Raw genomic sequence first — 18,668 nt, 5'->3', positions numbered from 1 at the left:
GGTACCAGCTCGGAGGGGAGGGCGCGCAGCCGGGCCGACCCCGGCTGCAGGTGCCGCCTCCTCCGCCGGGCGGGCGAGGGCCCGGGGCCACCCCGCCGCCTTTGTGGGGCCGCCGTCCCGCCGCGCCGCGCTCGCCCCGGTAGCGGCGCCGAGGGGGGAGAGCTTTTCCCCGCCTTATTTATGGGCCTCACGTGGTGGAGGGGGAAGGGGTGGGCTCGCTGCGGGCTGCTCTGCTCCCTCCGTACCCCCCGAGCCAGTCCCTGCTCCGGGAAAGCCGCCCGGGTCCTGGGCACCTGCCTCCGGGGATGCTTGGGCTACATGGCCCGGAGGTGCTATGGGCTGGTGCGGTTCTGCTGGCCCGCGGGAAGCAAGAGAGCTCCCGCAGACGTCTCTGCAAGGTGGGTTTGGGTCTCCAGTACCTGGCAGCTCAAACCTACCTGGTGTCTGGCGTGCAGACCAGGTTTTCAGACCAGGAAAGTTGTGTAAAAGTTTATTACCATGAAACACACAGTCCCCCAAGATTGCACTGAACAAAGTTTGATTTAAGTTATGCTTTCAGTGGTAAAACATTCCTAGAAGTTGCTCAATAAAGTGCCACTTTGTATCGTGAATTGCAATAGGACTTTCCCCCCCCCCAAAAAAAACCTTTCCTGGTAAATATCATTTGCACAGATAGTGGGCAGACTCTGGTCCCGTCTTTTAAAATACTCCTGCGTCCTTTCTCCGTCAAACATTGCATCTGTGAGTGCAGCTGATGAGTGCAGCACGCCAAGGAGTCCCGACAGGTGAGCTGCTGAGTTTTATAATCTTGAGCAAAAAATGGTCACACTCAGAATTTGCTCCACTGAGGATTTATGGGCCCGAGACTTTTTGTTTAACCAGACACTGACAGGGTGGGTACGAAGATTTGAGAAGAATATTGCGTAAAGCCTGCATGGATGAAAGTGGAACTCTCCTGCCTTGTCTTCCCATGCCTGTGGTATGACACCCTTGAAGGGTATTGGATCAACAATAGGAGTCAGGAAAATTATGCAGTTAATATAGGAATAAGAGTCGAATGGGAAGCCCAACACACCGGGGGACTTCTGGGGACCAGGATTCGTTATTCTGGAATCTCAAATGCGTTTGGAGTTACTTCACAAGACTCCGGACTAAAAGGCAGGGCGCGGGCTGTGGATCTCGCCCCTCACCTGTGTCTCTCCTTCACCTCGGACCTCACTGCTGCCCTTTAACGCCACCTGTTATCCATTTTCCGTGTCCTAACTGCTGGGTGAAACATGGCAGAAAGTAGAAGCCGGGGCACCTGTGGGTTGGGGCGGCTCGGGGGCAGCGGGGGCCCGGCAGCTTCTTCCCGTCACGGGGGCTCGGGTGCGCAGTAAGGCAACGAGGACGAGCGCTGCCGCTTCTCGCCTTGCGGCTCATCCTCCGGCGGAGGGGCTGAGGAGCAACGCCCGGTCCCGTGTTCCTGCGTGGGTGTCCGAAGGGAGATGCTCACCACCGCGCCCGCCGCTAAGACGGCCAGGCGCAGGGGTGTGCGAAGGTGTTCGTGGGGATCGGGGCAGACCCTTGGGAAGTGCAAAGCCCGCCAGGGTCCAAACCTTCGGGCACGGCCCGACGTGCTCAGCGCGGCGGGCGCTGGGACAGTCAGTGAACCGGGACTGCCATCCTGTTGCGCTACGTGCAGAGCATCGCAGGGGGCCGTGCGCTTTGCAGCCCCTCCGGGGCGAGCGACTGCCCCCGCTTCCCGGGCCAGCTCCGGCCCCGAGAGACCCCGAGGGGAAACCTGTCGACGGGAAGTGATGGGTGGCGGTGGGCCAGGCGCGCTTCTTGCCTTAGAGAAGAAGAGCCTCTGTGGACCCTCAGTGGTGCAGGGGGCGGCCGGCCACGGAGGAGATCTTTGTCGTTTTCTCGGGCCAGGGCCGTGCACCCCAGCAGAGCCAGGGCCGAGTGTGCTCCGGATCCCCTCGATGCAAGGTTCGCGCCCTCTCCTTATTCCCCCGGCGAGGGGTTTTGCGTGGTCCCGCGGAGTGTCGGGAGTGGGTGCTGGTGGGCCAGGCTCCGTAGGCAGCCCTGCCCTGGCCCCGTGTCCCGCCCCATCTCTGGACCTCTGGTGAGTCCTGGTCCCCGTGGAGGTGGCTGCCAGCTAGACTTGTCGTGTGGTCATTGACGCTGAAGGAAGGGCGATGCGCCTCTTGGTGTGTCGTTCGTTGCACCCCCCCTCTTGCCCCCCCCCCCTTCTCCTCTCCCCTTAACACTTGTTTCTGCCCTCAGTGGATTGAAATAACGACGTGTCAAGTGCTGTTCATAAATTTTCATTGCTGCAGAGTGGTGCAGGGAGGTGTCCTTCCCGAGAACAAAAGGGGGCCAGGTGACACATCCGTGTTGGGCAAATATTGAAAAAAGGGAATTTGCGACACGGGCGGTGGTGGCCCAAGTGTGATGCCGCAGCCCAGGCTTTGCTTGTACAGGTTCCTGGTTTTTGTAGATTTCCTTTCGTAATATCTTAGGCAACCCAAGAGGAACCTTCCTGCACCTCAGGCCGTTCCTTCGGGGGCGGTCGGTATTCATTTCCCAAAGGAAGATGTACAAAACTGGAATCGTTCATCTTTAAAGCCATCACTGCCGCAGGGACAAGGGCTGAGTTGGGCACAGCGAGGGAATTGCTTCTGCCGGGCGTCGCATCGAGCGCTGAGGAGCCGGAGAGAGATATTTCGTTTCCTGCGCATACCAGCGCACAGGCAGAACGCCAGCCGTGCCCGTCGTGGGGTTCTCCCTGCATCGCTTTCCTCCCTGGGGCATTGCTCCTAAATTTTCCAACGATCTGCTAGGTCTGACCGGTTTCAATCCAAGCTCCGAGTCTCCCAACAGTCTGGAAACAGTGGGTTCTCACAATATCCCTCCGCTTCCCTTTGCAACTCTCTTCCTTCACCATCGGTCCTGACGGAGCTGCCTCTCGGACAGACAGACCGCACAGACTGACTTCCCAGACTGCCTGCCTGAGTTCTGTGGCCCAGTGGTGTCGTGCCACCTCCACAGTGTGACATTGGCATCCTAATGCTGCGGGGCTCACCCCGGCTGCGCAGTGTTACCGTGCGCCAGAGCTGAGCAGGCTCCGGCAGCCCTGGGAAATAGGGAAAGACTGGCATGGTAAATGAACTGAGCTCCCCCGTCTCTCCGGGGATATGCTGTGCTGGGATCAATAGGACAGATCTTCTTCTCTTCTTTCTTACTCCCGAAGGCCTTGTTAAGGCTGTCGAGAAGATGCTTCACCACCGTGTTAACGAGAGGTGCCCTGGCGCCTTGTCACGCTCTCGAGGACAGGGACACACCGTGGTCAAAATGCTGTGCTGGGAGAAGGCTGGTGGCAGAGGTTTTGAGGGAAAGAGCCTATTTGGGGGTGTTACTCCCCCGCAGGATCTGGCTGCACTTAGCCTGTCTGACCTGGGGGAAAGGTTGCAAAGTGGGCTATGAGTGCGTGTGAGTCTGTGGGTCTCGACCGGGGGCAGTGGTGTCAGGTCGACATGGTTTGCTCATCGGCTTTCAAGTGTCCGGCTCCAGCCAGAATGCGCCAGGAATAAGGACTCGCCACCCCATGGGTGGTGACTCCTTGGGCATGCAAGGGAGGGAACAGAGCCAGCTCTGTGGCCAGGAAATTCCCCCGAAATCACCTCAGTGTTGCTAGGGTTTAGCTTTTTTCTTTTTCCGTGTGTTTTGAGGTAGGTGTGACGTGGATCCGAGAGGGATGCATGGTATGTGGTAGATTTATACTTGTACTTCTGGCTGTGGTGCTCCACCGGTAGCGATCATTCCCTGGCTGCACTCAAGCCCATTTGCTTTTGGAAAAGGAGATACTTCAACTTCAGGCACGGCCCGGCCCGCCCACGCTGCGCGGGGCCAAGGTGGGGAAGGACCAGGCTCACGTTCAGGTGTGTCCCACGAGACAAGAGAGACCGCGAGCTGAGCCCCTGTCCCTCGGGTCTGCACAGGCCTGGAGTCCGGGCTGCTGGCGGTGACACGAAACAGGGGCGCAGCACAGCTGTGGGACTGTGGATGAGCTGGCGGCTCTTGGGGGCCGTGGGGCTGCAGAGGTGGCCGTGGGCTCCCCTGGACTACCCGGCCCCTCCACTCCCCACAGCAGCCGCAAGGGCTGGGCACGGCAGGTCCCTGCCGTCCCACCAGCGCCTCACGCCCGGCTGCCGTGGGGTCGCCAAGCATTTACCCGCCCAGCGCTGAGGAGCGCAAAGGAGGGACAGGGACGCTCGCAGTGTAAGGGGGCAGCGCGGCCCCCCGGGAACCCCGGGGCGGGGAAGGGAAAGCACCACTGTTTCGTGCGGTGCAGAAGCTGTGTTTGCTCCTAGGTGGGTCTTTCTGCTCAGCGGGACAGGGCTGCTCGGGAGGAGTGATTCGAGGGCGAGCGATGTCTCTGCCAAGGTACGGCTGAGAACGCCGAGGGGCTTCCTGGCCGCCGTGCTCAGCGCCAATCGGAGCAGTCCCCGTCAGGCGCCGGTGGGCAGCGAGCTGAGCGGGAGCCAGCCGTGTGCCCCGGCCGCACGGAATGCCAGCAGCAGCTCTGAGCGGTATGAACACGATCACAGCTCAGGAGACCGAGGGAACGGATTATTGCTCGCACTCGACGCTCGTGAGACCGCATCTAAGACTTGCGGGCGGTGTTGGGACAGCCAGTGCAGAAAACAGTCGTGAGGGGCGAAGGGCTGAAGAGGCAGAGGAAGCTGGGGCAGCTGCCTGGGGCGGGAAGGCTTCCCTGGAGTGGGACTGGCTCAGCCTGGGGCAGATGCAGTGTGGGGGGCACCCCGCAGCTCTGCGGGGGTGGGCGTCCAGAAGCCTGGCTCTTGACAGAGGCGCATGGTGAGTGGTTGAGGGACGGGGGGCGTGAATGGAAACAGGAGTCCGGACACACTCATCCCAGTCTCCTTCGAGGTCCCCGGTCCCGCCCCGCGGGTGGACGTGAACGGGGAACCGCATTGCCCCTCTACGGGGACACTCCCTTAGTTTCCCCTTTCCGGGACGGTGGAAGCAGTCCCCCGGCCACGCGTGGGTGCGTTCCTGGCTTCGCGCAGAGGTCTCCGCCTTCCCTTCTCGTTTTTTTCGCGTGGTCCGTCTGCAGGCGGGACTTCCCAAGAAGTGGTTCTTGCAAAGCTCTTTGTTCCCTCCCGTGACTCACGCGTTTCCCTGCCGTTATCACGGCGATGTCAGCGGCTTTGAAGTCGAGTCATTTATTACCTTCCCGGAGCTGGCCCTGTCTTGCTCTGCTGATAGACCTGGGTACGTTTCCACGCGGAGTTTGATCTCTGCCCGCGCTGGTGGCACACTGGAAAGTCACTTTCGATAAACCTCGACAGACTCTGCCGAACAAACTATTGCAGCGCTAATGACAGAGATAATCCTCTCCTAATCTGGCGGGTAATCCATTTCACTCACAGTGAGAATTTTTAAGGCTTTAATCAGTGAGAGTCAGCTAGGGAATTATTAACAGAGCCTCCTCCGAGCGAGCTCGTCCGGAGAGGGGCAATGGGAGTGGGAAAAGGGAAAACGCAACGGGGCCCGATGAGGTCAAAATCGATGCACGGCCGGGCGCAAGAGCTGACGTGATGTGTTCTGATGTTGCGATAGAATTGCCTTCAGTTCGAAAAAACTCGCGCCGTCGATCCCCGCTATGTCCGCTCCGGCAGCGGCTCTGCTGGCGGCGGGGACCGGCGGTCCCGGCGGAGCGGGAAAAGCGCCGGGGGCAAGACGCGCAGGGGTGGCGCTCCCCGATAGGGAGGGCTGTGTCAAAGCCAAGAGGCGCGTTTCGGTAGCGGCTCCAGAGGAGAGGTGCCGAGGCGGCCCGGGGCCCCCTCGCCCGGCGCGCGGTGCGGGCGGCTGCTGCGGGGCCGGGCGGTGCCGGGCGGGGGCTCCGTCGGGTCCCGCCCCCGGCCGCGCGCGGTGTCCCCGGCGGGCGGCCCGGCCCCCCCGGCGCGCGCTGATTGGCTGGCGGCGGCGGCCGGCGGCACGCGCCCGGGGATGTCGTTATAAGACCCCTCGCGTGCCGGCCCGCCGCGCCAGCGGCTCCGGCCTCCTCCCCGGAGAGCGGCGGCGCGGCCCGGCCTCCCGCCACACCGGGGCGGGCAGGGCAGGGCAGGGCAGGGCGGGGGCGGCGGCCCCGCCACCGCCGGGGCGGCTCGGACAGCGGGCCGGCGACAGCGGCTGCGGGCGCGTCCCGGCGGGGGCTGCCCCCCTGCCCCGTCCGCGCCGGGAGCAGCATGGAGACAGTGCTGCTGGAGCACTTCCCCGGGGGGCTGGACTCCTTCTCCTCGCCCCCCTACTTCGACGAGGAGGACTTTTTCTCCGAGTCGCCCCCGCGGGACGTGCTGACCTCGGACGGGCTGCTGGAGCCGGACGTGGATTTCCTCAGCCGGCAGCTGCAGGAGTACTACCGCGACGGCGGCGACCCCGAGGGCGGCTACCGCTGCCCGGCGCCGCCCGCCGCCTTCCCGCCGTCTCCCGCCTCGCCCGGCTTCGCCTACGAATGCTGCGGGGCGGCGGGCGCGGCGCTGCTGTCCCCCGGGGGGCGGCTCCAGGCGCTGGGCTCGGCCAAGCGGCGGAGGCGGGTGCGCTCCGAGGCGGAGCTGCAGCAGCTCCGTCAGGCGGCCAACGTGCGGGAGCGGCGGCGGATGCAGTCCATCAACGACGCCTTCGAAGGGCTGCGCTCGCACATCCCCACTCTGCCCTACGAGAAGCGCCTCTCCAAGGTGGACACGCTGCGCCTGGCCATCGGCTACATCAACTTCCTCAGCGAACTGGTGCAGTCCGACCTGCCGCTCCGCAGCGCCAGCAGCGAGAGCCCCAGCCAGCCCAAGAAAATCATCATCTGCCACCGCGGCACAAGTAAGTGGCTGGCCGGCACGGCCCCGTACGTCCCGGCGCGGCCCGGCACCGCGCTCCGCAGGAATGCCAGCCCCAGCAATAACCCCCTGCCTTCCTTTTCCCTCCTGCCCTCCAGGATCTCCCTCCCCGAGCGACCCCGATTACGGACTCCCCCCTCTGGCCGGTCACTCGCTGTCGTGGACTGATGAAAAGCAGCTCAAGGAACAAAACATCATCCGGACAGCCAAAGTGTGGACCCCCGAGGACCCGCGGAAGGTGAACAACAAACCCTCCGTCAACGACATAGAGAATGAGCCCCCCTTCGACTACGTGGCGTGAGGCGCCGCGCGGGTGGTCCCCGCCCCCGCCCGCTCTGTACATGCTGTATGTAGAGACCTATATTGTAAATGTAATTTAAGATTCAGACTCTAAGGGCAATCAGCTTTATTTATCTATTTATTACGGAGTAGTGATAATGAGGTAGAATCGTCTGGTTTGAATATATAATTTATATAATTTATCTTGATTTTTTAAGATATGCAATAGTTTTATTCCACCAGCACCTTTTCTTTTTCTTTTTTCCTTCTTTCTTTTTTTTTTTTTTTTTTTTTTTTTTAATGGGGGAAATATGACAGAACCTGTGAAAATAATTTATTGCCTTGTATTTGTTAATAATAAACCCGAATTGTACCTTGCGGAGCAGTATATTTGTGGGAAGAGGCTGCCGAGAGCCCCACCGCATCCCGAGGAAGCCTTGCAATGAACGCCTGGACCGGTCTCCAGGAGGGGTGGGCCCCGAGACCCAGTGGCATGCTCGGCCCAGATGCTGGCCCCACTCTGCCCCATCGCCGGCTCGGGCTGCTCTTATAGCGTCGGGGGGACGGGGACGGGCGGGGACGCATTTTCGCCTTCTCTCCACCCCTTTTGACGTCCGCTCCTGAAGTGCTTCCAACTGATGTCTTTGTCTATCTCTAGAAGGTCCCCCTCCTTTCAGTGTCTCTGCACTGCTTGTGGTTTCCAGCTGGACGATCCGAGCCCCCAAACACAAACCTTGCGAGGGTGTGTGTCCCCGCCTGGTACCCCCGACCCTGACGCCATGAGAGTGGGCGCGCTATCTGGAGCCGCATAAAGCTCTTCCCTAAAGTTGCCGGGGAGGGAAGGACGAGGCTGGGGGCCGAGCAAGCTTGGGGTTCTGACGGCTGCCCCTAGTCTTTCGCGGTTTTCCCACTGGCCGCGCCTGGGAAACAGCCCCCGCAGTCCTCGCCCTGGGGAGGGGGCAGGGGGATGGCAAAGCCATCGTGCAACTGGTGGTAGAATCGCTCTGGTAGCCCCAGCTCAGCGTGCCCGGCTGCGGAAGGGACGGCTGGGCTGCACCTGCCCGGGGGCGAGGGGTGGGGGCGGCAGTGGCCGGTCGGGCCGGGGGCTGCAAGTGCTCCCGGCGGGGGCGGGGGGGCCCCCCGGGGCTGGGGCGGGGGGCTCGGCCCGACGCTGCAGGTGCTGATTTTCCCGTGGCACCCGCGGCTCAGCCCCGACGGCTCAGCCCCCGGCAGAGTCCCAGATGCCCAGCCCGGCCCGCGGCCGGAGCAGAGCTGTTCCCGCGTGGAGCCCAGGCGGATGGGAACGGCCCGGGTGAGCCAAGGTGTAATTATAACTCATCATATACTGTACATCTCTCCCTCGTACATCTCTCCCTCTCCTTCCTTTTTTTTTTTTTTTTTTTTTTTCCAAATCTGCTGCAAAGTAGGAGCAATATGTTGCGTGCATGCTAATTGCATTAACCTAGTTAAACACATTTAGTTCCCTAGCGCGGATGGCATGGATCTATTCCAATAGCAATTAGAGGAGCTACTTACACACAAACACGCCGAGACTGGGCCGGGGCGGGGGTTGAATGGGGGCGTCATTGCTTATTTATTTGCTCACTTTTCGTGCGATTCCGGGCTGCGGCGGGGCTGACCGGCCCCAAGCCTTGCCGCGTCCGGCGGGAGGCGGGCGGCACCGGTGTCATTGAACTTAAACGGGGCTCTTTGAGAGAGAAAAAGAGCCGACCTATAATTCGATCTTGTCCTGTATTAGGACCTCATTAAACACAGAAAGTCGCTTTTTCACAAATGCTTCCATCAGGCATGTAATCTCATTACACTCATTAGAAAGTCAAATGTTAGTCGGACTTCAGCTTAATTATAAGTTATGGAAGTGTTGTACCGTTTCCTTCTGTGTATAGCCTCGTTCGTCTCAATTGGCTTTGGTGATGCGATCCCCCACAATTAAAACACTACAATCATTGTTATGTGGCACCTTTTCTTTGGCGTGCCACTTTTTGTGATTCAATGCTTCAACACATCCTTTAGTATGGTGCAGATGAAGCGGAAGAGCCGGCCTTCGCATGTAAAGCACCAGGGTCTCTATCTTGTCATTCTCCCGTCTTGACTTGGCAAGTCCCTTTAAACGCAATCTTCAAAGAGACTGACAGCTCCTTTTGACTGACTCATCATCCATTCACCCCAGCGTCGCGCTCCTGCAACAAAATCCGCCGCACAGGGCAGGAGGGAACCGCCTGTGCAGGTCCCCCGGCCCAGAGGGACGCGGCGGGACCCGGCGGCTCCCGCAACGCCGGCTCGCAGCTTTTGCGGCAGCTTTGGGGGTTTTGCTGGCGGGGAACACGGTTCGGCGCGATACGGACCAGCGTGACCGACAGCCACGCAACCCCAGCACCCAGCCGCCTGTCCCCTCCTCCCCGCGGCCGTGAGCTGCACCTTCTAGCGCTGCCCCCCGAGGCCCCGTGGGCAGTGGCTCCCCGCCTCCCTGCCCCGCTCCTAGAGCCCCGCTCCCCGCCCGAAACCCCGCGCCGGCTCCCGTGGGGCCGCCCCTCGGCGCCCGCACTGCCCCGACGGCTCCCCGGAGGGGCGGGGGAGGCCCGCTCGGGCGCCGGGACTGTCCCGCCTCCCTCCGCCGCTCCCCCCAGCCCCGCATCCCCGCGGGAGCTGCAAAGCAGGGTAGAAGAGAACAAAAGGGGGGGAGGGGGGGAAATCCCCAGTCCCGCTTGGGGTAGGAGGGAGTGTTAGAGGCACTTGCAGGCAGTTTGCTTCCCGCAGTCTCACAGGAGGGAGGTGCGGACTCTAGGTGTGCGGGCTGATGCTGTGCTTCTGGAAGCAGCATCACTCGTGCTGCCCCAGGTGTAAAGACAACTTAATTACCGAAATGGGCAATCCTCCATAAAAAAACAAACCAAAACAAAAACCCTGACCCCCAAACCCCAACAACAAAAAAGTCCGCCAACCCAAAAAACCAAAACAACAACAAAAGCCAAAAACAACAAGCCCCCCCACCCAAAGGACGGGAAGCATCAGACCGCTCGCCTGCACAGACAGCAAGGGGATAGGAAGGCGTGCGTGACTTCTCGGCAGAGCTGTGCGCAGGCAGGGGCTGCCGTGGGCACTGTGAACCCGTCCCGCCGCGGTTCCCAGGGCCTCTCATCTGCCGGCAGTCGGGTGAGCGCACTGCGAGGCGCGGGGCGTGAAGCCTCCCCAGCCCGGGATCTCATCCCTCTTTCATTCACGCATCTCTCGCTGGCACCGAGTACCAGCTGCGAGGTCGAACAAACACCAGTTGAGTGTCCCCTGGTAAACCTCCCGCTTTCCAAAGCATCCCGCAGCCGGTGGGAATGGTCCTAAATAACTCCACAACAAACCGTGCTGCCGAGACCTGGAAGCGTGGGCGGGAGGCGATTCCCACGACGGGGCCGGGGTCTGGCCAACAGGTGCTCGGGTTTGGCGGAGGGCGCCGGGGGAGCCCGGGGAGGCAGAGCCTCCGCTGCCAGAAAGCAGCCTGCTCCGGCGCCTCCGGCTTTACATGGCGTGGAAGCCGCAAACAATCGCAATGATATCTTTATTGCTAGGTTCATGTCCTGGGCTATAACATATCAATCCCTGTCGTGGTTCTCTCGGATGCACCTGGTATTTCAAACTTGTTCTTTTTGTGCTTCTGGGTCCTGGACTGCAGCTGCCTAAAGCGAGCAAAGAGAGAGGCCCTTACAATGTGTCCAAGACGTGTTGGCATGGTTTGCTTGTCTTTAATGTACCATTAACTATTGTCTTTACACAATATGGGAACTGTAAAGCATGACATGTGTTATAATAAAACACATTTTCAACGATACACTTGGACTCGGCGCTGGGATGCAAGCAAACAAACAGGCCCAAATCTTGTTTTGTCTCCCTCGCTAAGCCTACTGGCAATTAAACTTAAGACCACTGCTTTCCCCTGATCAGCCAATTAAATTTTATGTCTCCTAATTTTTCACATAGAAAAAAAGTCTCGGTGCCGGCCCCTAAAGACATTGATTTTCTTGCTATCACCTGGCGCTCAGACCTTAGTTCCATTTATCAAGAAGGGAAACGTCAGGCGTTACATAAAGTGACTCTGTTACCATAAGGCTCTCACCATCCTGCCCTATTGTTTTCCCTTGTTAATAACTCATTACCAGGATTTAACAAATCAACCATTACATATGTTTTGTGTCTCCATATTTTGATCCGTACGATTAAGCAGATGTTACGATTGAAAATTGAAAAGTCCAAGGCTACTCTCGTCTGAAAGAAAGAGGGCAGCCTCAAACAACGAGCTAACAATGAGATTCAGAAGATCTTCAGAAAAACATTTACGACCAATAAACAGACTCCAACCTGCTCCATTTCAACCATTGTGCGCCTTGGGGGAATAATTAAGTTGAATAGGAAGAGGTCCGCGGGGTTTTCAATGCCAAGCCCACAGGTGCGGGGTGGCACGATGAATGATCCGCCTGATTTTTGCCAGGCTCAAGGGCCCTTCTCCTGGCCGGGCGAGCAGATACGAAATATTGTCATTTCTTTTAATTCACAGCGTTACTCTCAGGGCGAACAAAGGGGCGGGGGATGAATGGCTCCGGCTGCAGGCAAGGCGCGCCCGGCCGCCGCTGGCCTCTCCGGAGACCGCCCGGCGGGGCCGAGCGCGCCGCCGCCGCCGCGCCCGGGGCCCGTCCCGCGAGCTCAGGGGGGTGCCCGTGCCCCCCGCGCCGCCGCGCGCCCCCCGCGCCGCTCCCCCCGCGCGGCCGTCCCGGGCCCCCGCCGCCCCCGCGCCCCGCGCCGCCGCGCGCCTCGCCGCGGGCCGGACCCCGCGCGGGCGCACGTGCGCCCCGCCGCTCCCCGCCGCTCCCCGCGCCGCCGCCGCGGCCGGGAGGGGGCGGGCGGGGCGGCCCCGGGCCGGGGGCGGCTCCCGGCAGCAGCCCCCGGTGCGGACCCGCCGCCGTCGGGGCCCCGGCGAGCGGCAGCGGGCGGCGGCAGCGGGGCTCTCCCGCCCGCCGGCCTGCGTTGCGCATGGAGGTCTCCAAGAGGGGGCCCGTCTGCCGGGCGCCCCCGCGGGCGAGGGCGGCGCCGCCCCTGTGCGGTGGCCGCGCCGGGGGGGGCCCAGGAGGGGGCCCCGCGAGGAGCCGTCGCGTCGCGCCACGGGGCCACGTCTGGCGGCGGCCACGCCGGAAGGAGCGGGGCTCCCCCCGGACGGCCCCTGGGGCGGCGTCGCCGGCTCCGGAGGCAGCGCTCCACTCTCCGTCTGCGGGCGCAATGCCCGACCGGGCGGCCGGGAGCCGGCCCCCAGGGGACCCACGGGAGCGCCCGCCCCTTGCCTGCCCCGGTCCCCGCGTCCCCAGCCTCCGCCTGCCGCCCCGGATGGGCGCGGACCCCCGCTTTCCCCGTGCACCTGCTCTGCGCAACCTGGAACGCCGAGCGGCTTGGAGAAGGCAGGGGAGGCCTTGTCCCGCCGCGTCAGCCCCGCTGTGGCGCCCCGCAGGACAGCACCGGGGTGCCAAGAGGCTCTTCCCGGCCCTGCCCGGCCCGGCCCGGACGAACCACGGCCGCTCCGGGCCCCCTGATCCTCGCCGCCCCGGGATTTCCGGTTGGAACGGCGCGGCCCGAGCCTTCGGGTCCGCCTTCGGAGAGTGCCCGCTCCCCGAGGACTGGCAGCGTGGCGGGATCGCACGGGTGGGAGCATCCGCCGCCAGCGCCCCGCGCCCCGACGGGGCCCCGAGCCCTCTGCCGCCCCGGGGCGCGGTGAGAGGACCGGGCGGAGGGGACTCCTCGGCGGAGGAGCTCCGCACTGCCCGGCAGGATGAAGGCGGCTTCCCGTACTGGGGAATGTCTCCGCCGAGCGCCCCGACGGCTACACAGGTCCCCAAGTTCACCGGGGGCCGGGACAGATTCAGAGTGGCCGCTCATCGCCCCAGCCTCCCGCGGTCCGGCCCTGGGCAGAAAGATGTCCCGGGCAGGAGCCACGGCTGGGACCCGGGCAGCCGGCTCCTCAGCGGATGGCGGGCAGGGACGCCCCTGGGGCGAGGTGGGCACCCCCGACGGCGCCGACCCCCACTCGGGCGAGACTACGGGGAACTGCCCCTTGCCGCTGAAGCGAGAAGTGGCCCGAGGCTCGTTGGGGCGAGTGGGGAGAGCCCCTGTGGTCTCAACTCGGCTCGGAGAGCCTCTCTGGTGCCTGACCGCCGCCGGTGGGCTCGGAAGGGTAGAGTTTTGGGAAAAGGGGGAAAACACGGTGCCTTCGGGACGTGTCTGGACCGATCGTGCCCTCCGGCTTGGGGAGCAACGAATCGGGGATGCGCGAAGCACTGTGGCCCCCCCTCGGCGGAGCGCAGCCCGCGACACTGACCTTCCCGCGGGGGCGACCGGGACGCGCCTTTCACGGAATTAGCCGCACAGACGTCTCGCTATAACTTTTGTTCCCCGCCACCGCCCGGACACACCGCACCCGCTCCGCCGCCAGCCCGTCCCGTCCCCGACGGCTCTCCCCGTGCCCTGCCCCGACAATGCGTGAAATGCATCACTGTCACCGGTCGCGGGTGACAGATGAGGCGAAGGCGCGGACCCCTCGCCAAGGTCAAGTTGAAGATGCCGGTGGCGGTGCGGTCGCCGCCGGTTGAAGCTGAACAAGGCCCTCGCGGGGGCCCTTTCCGACGTTATATTTCCACCTCCCCCGCTTCCCCTTTGCCAGCCCTTTCTCCGGGGACCCGCGGGGCCGAGGCGCGGTCCGAGGGGCTCGGGTGCTGCTCGGTGCTGCGCGAGGGGGGGTGGTGGTGGCACGGAATGCCGGAGCTCCGGGCCCTGCGGGTCCAGGTCGAGCCCAGCTGGGCCGTGCTGGACTGGGCCGGGGCGCGGAGCTCCGGTAGCCGTCACAAGCGCGGTCACCGCCTTGAAATAAACTGCGAAACGCTTCGGGGTGAGTTTTACCCCGCGTTCAGCAGAAGTTTTCCAAACGGAGTCTGGTTAAACAAACACTTCACCCTGCTCCCGGCTCCCTCTCTCCCTCGCCCTGTGATGATTGATATTTTTTATTCAGCCAACTTTTATTTACCTTGCAAAAATGTTGGGGACAAATGTGATAAATTACAGATATGCAAATTTCTTTGAATGGCGTTGTAAGTGTGTCTCGCTGGAGCTGAATAAGTCCTTGCAAGTCGGTCTGCGCGCACTCAGGACCCCAGGGAGCTGATCAAAGCACCCTTTCTCTTTCATCCCCAGTATTCTCCTCCAAACTATTTCGATACAATATGTTTCCATGATGCACTTAATGTGCTAGGGACACAGAACTCATTACAACCTAGCTAGTTCTGCCGACCCCTTTGTTCAGAGGCATAAAGTTAAAAAAAAAAGGAGGGGTGGAGGGGGGGTAGCGCTGCTAGTTGCCAGCTTTCTGAAATGTTAAAGCATGCGTCATTTTTCACCAGGTCTCGTCTTGATATCCTCAAAAGACAAACTATGAAACCGGCCTCAGCCCTTTCTGGCATTAATTACGCTGCTGTCCAGCCGATCTGTTTTTCCTATTATATGCATTTCTCAGCAGGGATTTTTTTTTTTTTTTTGCAAGACTAATGCAGCTGCAAGTCGAAGTATGAATACGTTGTATCGGTATAGAAAAAAAAAAAAAGTGGAAAGGCTGAAAAAGGTGTCAAAATCAATGCTGATGTTTTTCTTGCTTGCCCCACGTTTGAGACAGTGGCTTTGGAAAAGGGTTTTGAATCGCCCTGTAATGTTAACTGGTTTTGCCTCGAATTTTAAGCTTCTTAGAAGGGAACAATCTCAGCCGAGGGCTGCTGAAAGCAGGTTACATGTTTACTGAATGCCGATGCGCCCAACAAATCTTTTTTCGCCGGAGAAACGCTTCAAAGTATTTGGGAAAATCGCTGGAAATTAGAAGCCCCGAGTTTAGGGCGATCCATTTCAAACCCATGGCGAGGTGGCGGCTGTTTGGGGAAATGACTCCAGCGGGATGACAGTAAGAAATAAACTCTATTTCAGCGGATGGCGCGTTTGTTTACGGGGTTGATTGGTTGACGGAAATGGCTGGCAGCCAGTTCTGGGAAAGATTCCAGACCTGACTCCGATTAACCCTCTCTGGTGAAACTCTGCTGGAAACCAACTCACCAGCAATTGCCATTAATCTACTTACTAATTAAGCCAATTCATTTCTAAAGGAGAAAAATTCCTTTCTTTGGCCAAACTGATGGGAGGAAATTTGAAAGAAGCGCCAAACTGTGTAACTGTAATTCAGCCAAGGACTGCTAAAACAAGGTGTTGATATATAGCTGGAGATTTAAAACAAGTTTCTAGGGCAACAATCCTTTGGAGACGGTGGTATATAGTGCATAGTAGATGAAGCTCGAATAATGGTGGACTGCAGTGTGCAATTGTACGGACATTGGTTGGAACCAGGACTGCTTTTCCCAATTAAGCCGCTCAAGGCTTTTACTCCTAATAATTTATCTGTCCCGTTCTAACGTTTCAGCCTTGGGTGACAGCTACAAAGAGCATGTGTGCCGGACCCAGAGACCATGGTCATAGAATCTTAGAAAATACTGTACTGGAAGGGACCGACAAGGGTCACAGAAGTCCAGCTCCTGTGTCTGAACAGGGCAACCCCAAGAATCACACCATGTGCCTGAGATCATTGTCCAAACGCTTTTTGAGCTCTGGCAGGCTTGGTGCCGTGACCACTTCCTTGGTTGCGGAACTTGACGTCCAACGTTCGCGTGGCGTTGGCGAGGACGCTCCATCTCCCCTCGTCCCAGGGTCCGGATCAGCCCAAGGAGACACAGGGACACCCTCTGCCCTCGCAGTACTCTGCGCCTGCGAGGGCCCGCCAGGGCTTCTCACGGCAACGCGGCATCACGGCGGTGCCGCTCCGAGGCTCTCAGTGGTACTGAGGTATCACCTTTAGGCGAGCAAAGCTTAGCTCGGTCTGGGAGAGGGAAGGGAAGTCCCGGGGTGACTCGGCCGCTGGCCGAGGCCGCGGTGAGCTGGCTCGGGGGACGGGGTGCTCTTTTCAGAGCAATCCGCCAGCCCTTGTGCTGCTGGCAGGGGGGCACCTGCAAGGTGAGGGGGAGAGGTCATGAGGAGGAGCTTCACCCCTTCGACTTGGCACCTGCAGGAGAAGGAGCAGCCCCCGGCTCCCTGCCCTGTTTGTCGGCCCTGCCGCCGGCATCCCTGCCCGCCCCCGCCCTCGGGGTCTGGCTCGACCACAGTCAAGGGCACCCGCCGTCCCGGGCAGATCCGGGGCCCCTTCATCCTTCGCTTTTGCCTCTCAAACAGCCGTGTCCCTCCGCTATTCTCTCCCCTACACCTTTCTCTGTCCCGCACCTCTCGCAGAGCAGCTCCGCCACTGCCCCCCGTGTGGTCCCTTCTGTGCCCCCGGTGACGAGCAGCGCTGACATTCCCAAAGCAGTGCTGAGGATGTGGGGCCTATGACGGGCACGCAGCGGGGAAGGGAAGGTGCCCAGCCCCAGGACACGGCGCTCCTCCGGACCCGCGCCGCCGGCACCCCCAACCGCCGGGCTGGGTGCATTAAGGGCGCAGCCCTCGGGGTGTATGGCGTAAGAGACGACACACTGAAGGAAGGATAGTTTAAAATCAGTGTAACCGATCCTTCCTTTTTCGTTGCTGTTGTTGTTGGTTTGCTTTGGTTTTGTTTCTTTTCAGGTGCGGGTAATCGCATGAGGAGCAAGTTCGGCGTTCGGCGGAGCCGTCTCCGGACAAGGAGGCGGTGGCCAAAGCGCTCGGCGGGAAGTAGGAGGATGCTGAGCCCTGGACGTGAACAAACCACCCTCCCAGAAAGCAGCAGCTTCGTGTCATTGCACTAAAATGACAAGATCTCATGAAATACACGGTACCACCAAGTGATGACAGCAGAACTATGGACTCAAGCTGGAGACGAATGGGGAAACATTTCCTCCAGCAGCTGATGGCAAAACTTAGCAGGTGCTGTAGGTAGCGCGCTATGTCTTCGTATCTCAAGCAAACACTCAACTTCTTCATTTAAGTCTCTCTCTGAGATCATAAAAAATAGGATGCAATATCTTAAAAAGACTAATGACATTTCACAGGTAATGCAATTTAGAAAGAAACACTTCCATGTTTTCTTTTCCAACAATGTGCATTTCTGTAAACTGCTATAAATTGCAATTCAAAAGCCCTGATCTCGCCATCCCCAATCATTTTTTATACTGATCAAATGAATGCAGATACTCCCATTTGGGAGGGGCGACATGACATTTCACTTGGCAGTTCTAAACAGGTCACAGACCTTTCACAGACCCTAAGGCAGTGGGAGGGAGCTCTTTACGAAACCGTGTAACCAAATCAAACCAATGGTTACCCCTTTTCAATACCATTGGAATGGTTTGCACAATGCTATTCACATAGCAGCAGAGAAACTGAAAGGATGGTCATCCAATGGAAATTTCTTTTCTTTTGTTTAAACTTGTGGAGCTCCAAAAAAAAAAAACAACCAAACCCCCAAAAAACCCTGGAAAACAATTACTTTTTGTATGACAAAAAGCTAAACACTTCTACGTACAGACGTACGTGTACACCAGGGCCTTCAGCGCGCCTGGATGTTTATACAGATATAGTCACACATCTGTGTGTGGGGATGTACATTTATTGGAGATGTTGCTTTGTTTGAAGCCATAGGCACAAAGACACAACATGGCTGCCCTGGAGATGACCTATTGCTTTCAAGTTGCTTGAACACATCAGAATTTCTATTGTTGAGGTTGATTAATTGTAACTGATAAGTTACCATGAATAAAGATTGTTTTTCTGTTTAATGTGGTGGGCCTGATTTGGTAAATGCTTCATTCATGTAGCCTTGCAGTGCAGCATATGGGCAAGATTCATTCAGTATCGCAAACATATACAATTTATTATGCCTGTATGGTCACAACCAAAAGGCCTTTCTATTTTAATGACAAAGTTTGAATGAAAAATTCCATTTAAAGAGTCACTAACATTAAGTGCGGCTTCGTAATTTATTCCTGTTGCCGGCTGCCGGGGAATCGAGCCCTTGGAAAAGCGAAGGCGCAGCGGGCAGGGCCGGCTCCGGGGCCAGGCAGCCGCTCCTCGCAGGCCTCGACCGCCCCACGCGTGTCGAGGACGCTCCTCGCGTCACACGCTGCTGACAAACTCATCGCCGTCGTGTGGCGGCACCGGCGCCGCCGCCTCCCCGCGCTGCGCTGGACGGGGCGGACGAGGGCCCCCCCCGGCCTCCAGCGCCTCCTCTCCGGGCAAAACCGCCCAGGGGCCCACGAAGGCCTCTGCTGAGGCAGGAGGTGTCAGTGCCCACCCGGCGCTGCCCACGCGGCCGGAGGAGTCTCACGCCGAGGGCCGCGGTGCCCTCCCTGCGCCCGCCTGCGCTCGGGTGTCCCGAACCACGGCACGGCACGGGTGGGCGGCCGGAGCTCACCGGGGGCTCTCCGCATCCCCGCGGAGCGC

At 59.9% G+C, this 18,668-nt stretch overlaps 1 protein-coding gene across 1 annotated transcript; it reads left to right on the top strand.

The window, feature by feature from the left end:
- Positions 1 to 6,260: 6,260 nt before the first annotated feature.
- PTF1A (pancreas associated transcription factor 1a) lies at positions 6,261 to 7,325 on the top strand. The gene is made up of 2 exons (XM_069005742.1): positions 6,261 to 6,885; positions 7,001 to 7,325. Exons 1-2 carry the CDS (start codon positions 6,261 to 6,263, stop codon positions 7,201 to 7,203), a joined length of 828 nt encoding a protein of 275 aa, XP_068861843.1. The 3' UTR covers positions 7,204 to 7,325.
- The last annotated feature ends 11,343 nt before the right edge of the window (positions 7,326 to 18,668 follow it).

This window comes from Aphelocoma coerulescens, chromosome 2 (genome assembly GCF_041296385.1).
Source record: "Aphelocoma coerulescens isolate FSJ_1873_10779 chromosome 2, UR_Acoe_1.0, whole genome shotgun sequence".
Lineage (NCBI taxonomy): Eukaryota > Metazoa > Chordata > Aves > Passeriformes > Corvidae > Aphelocoma > Aphelocoma coerulescens.
Note: the sequence above shows the minus strand (reverse complement) of the source record. Positions and strands in the feature narration are given on the sequence as shown.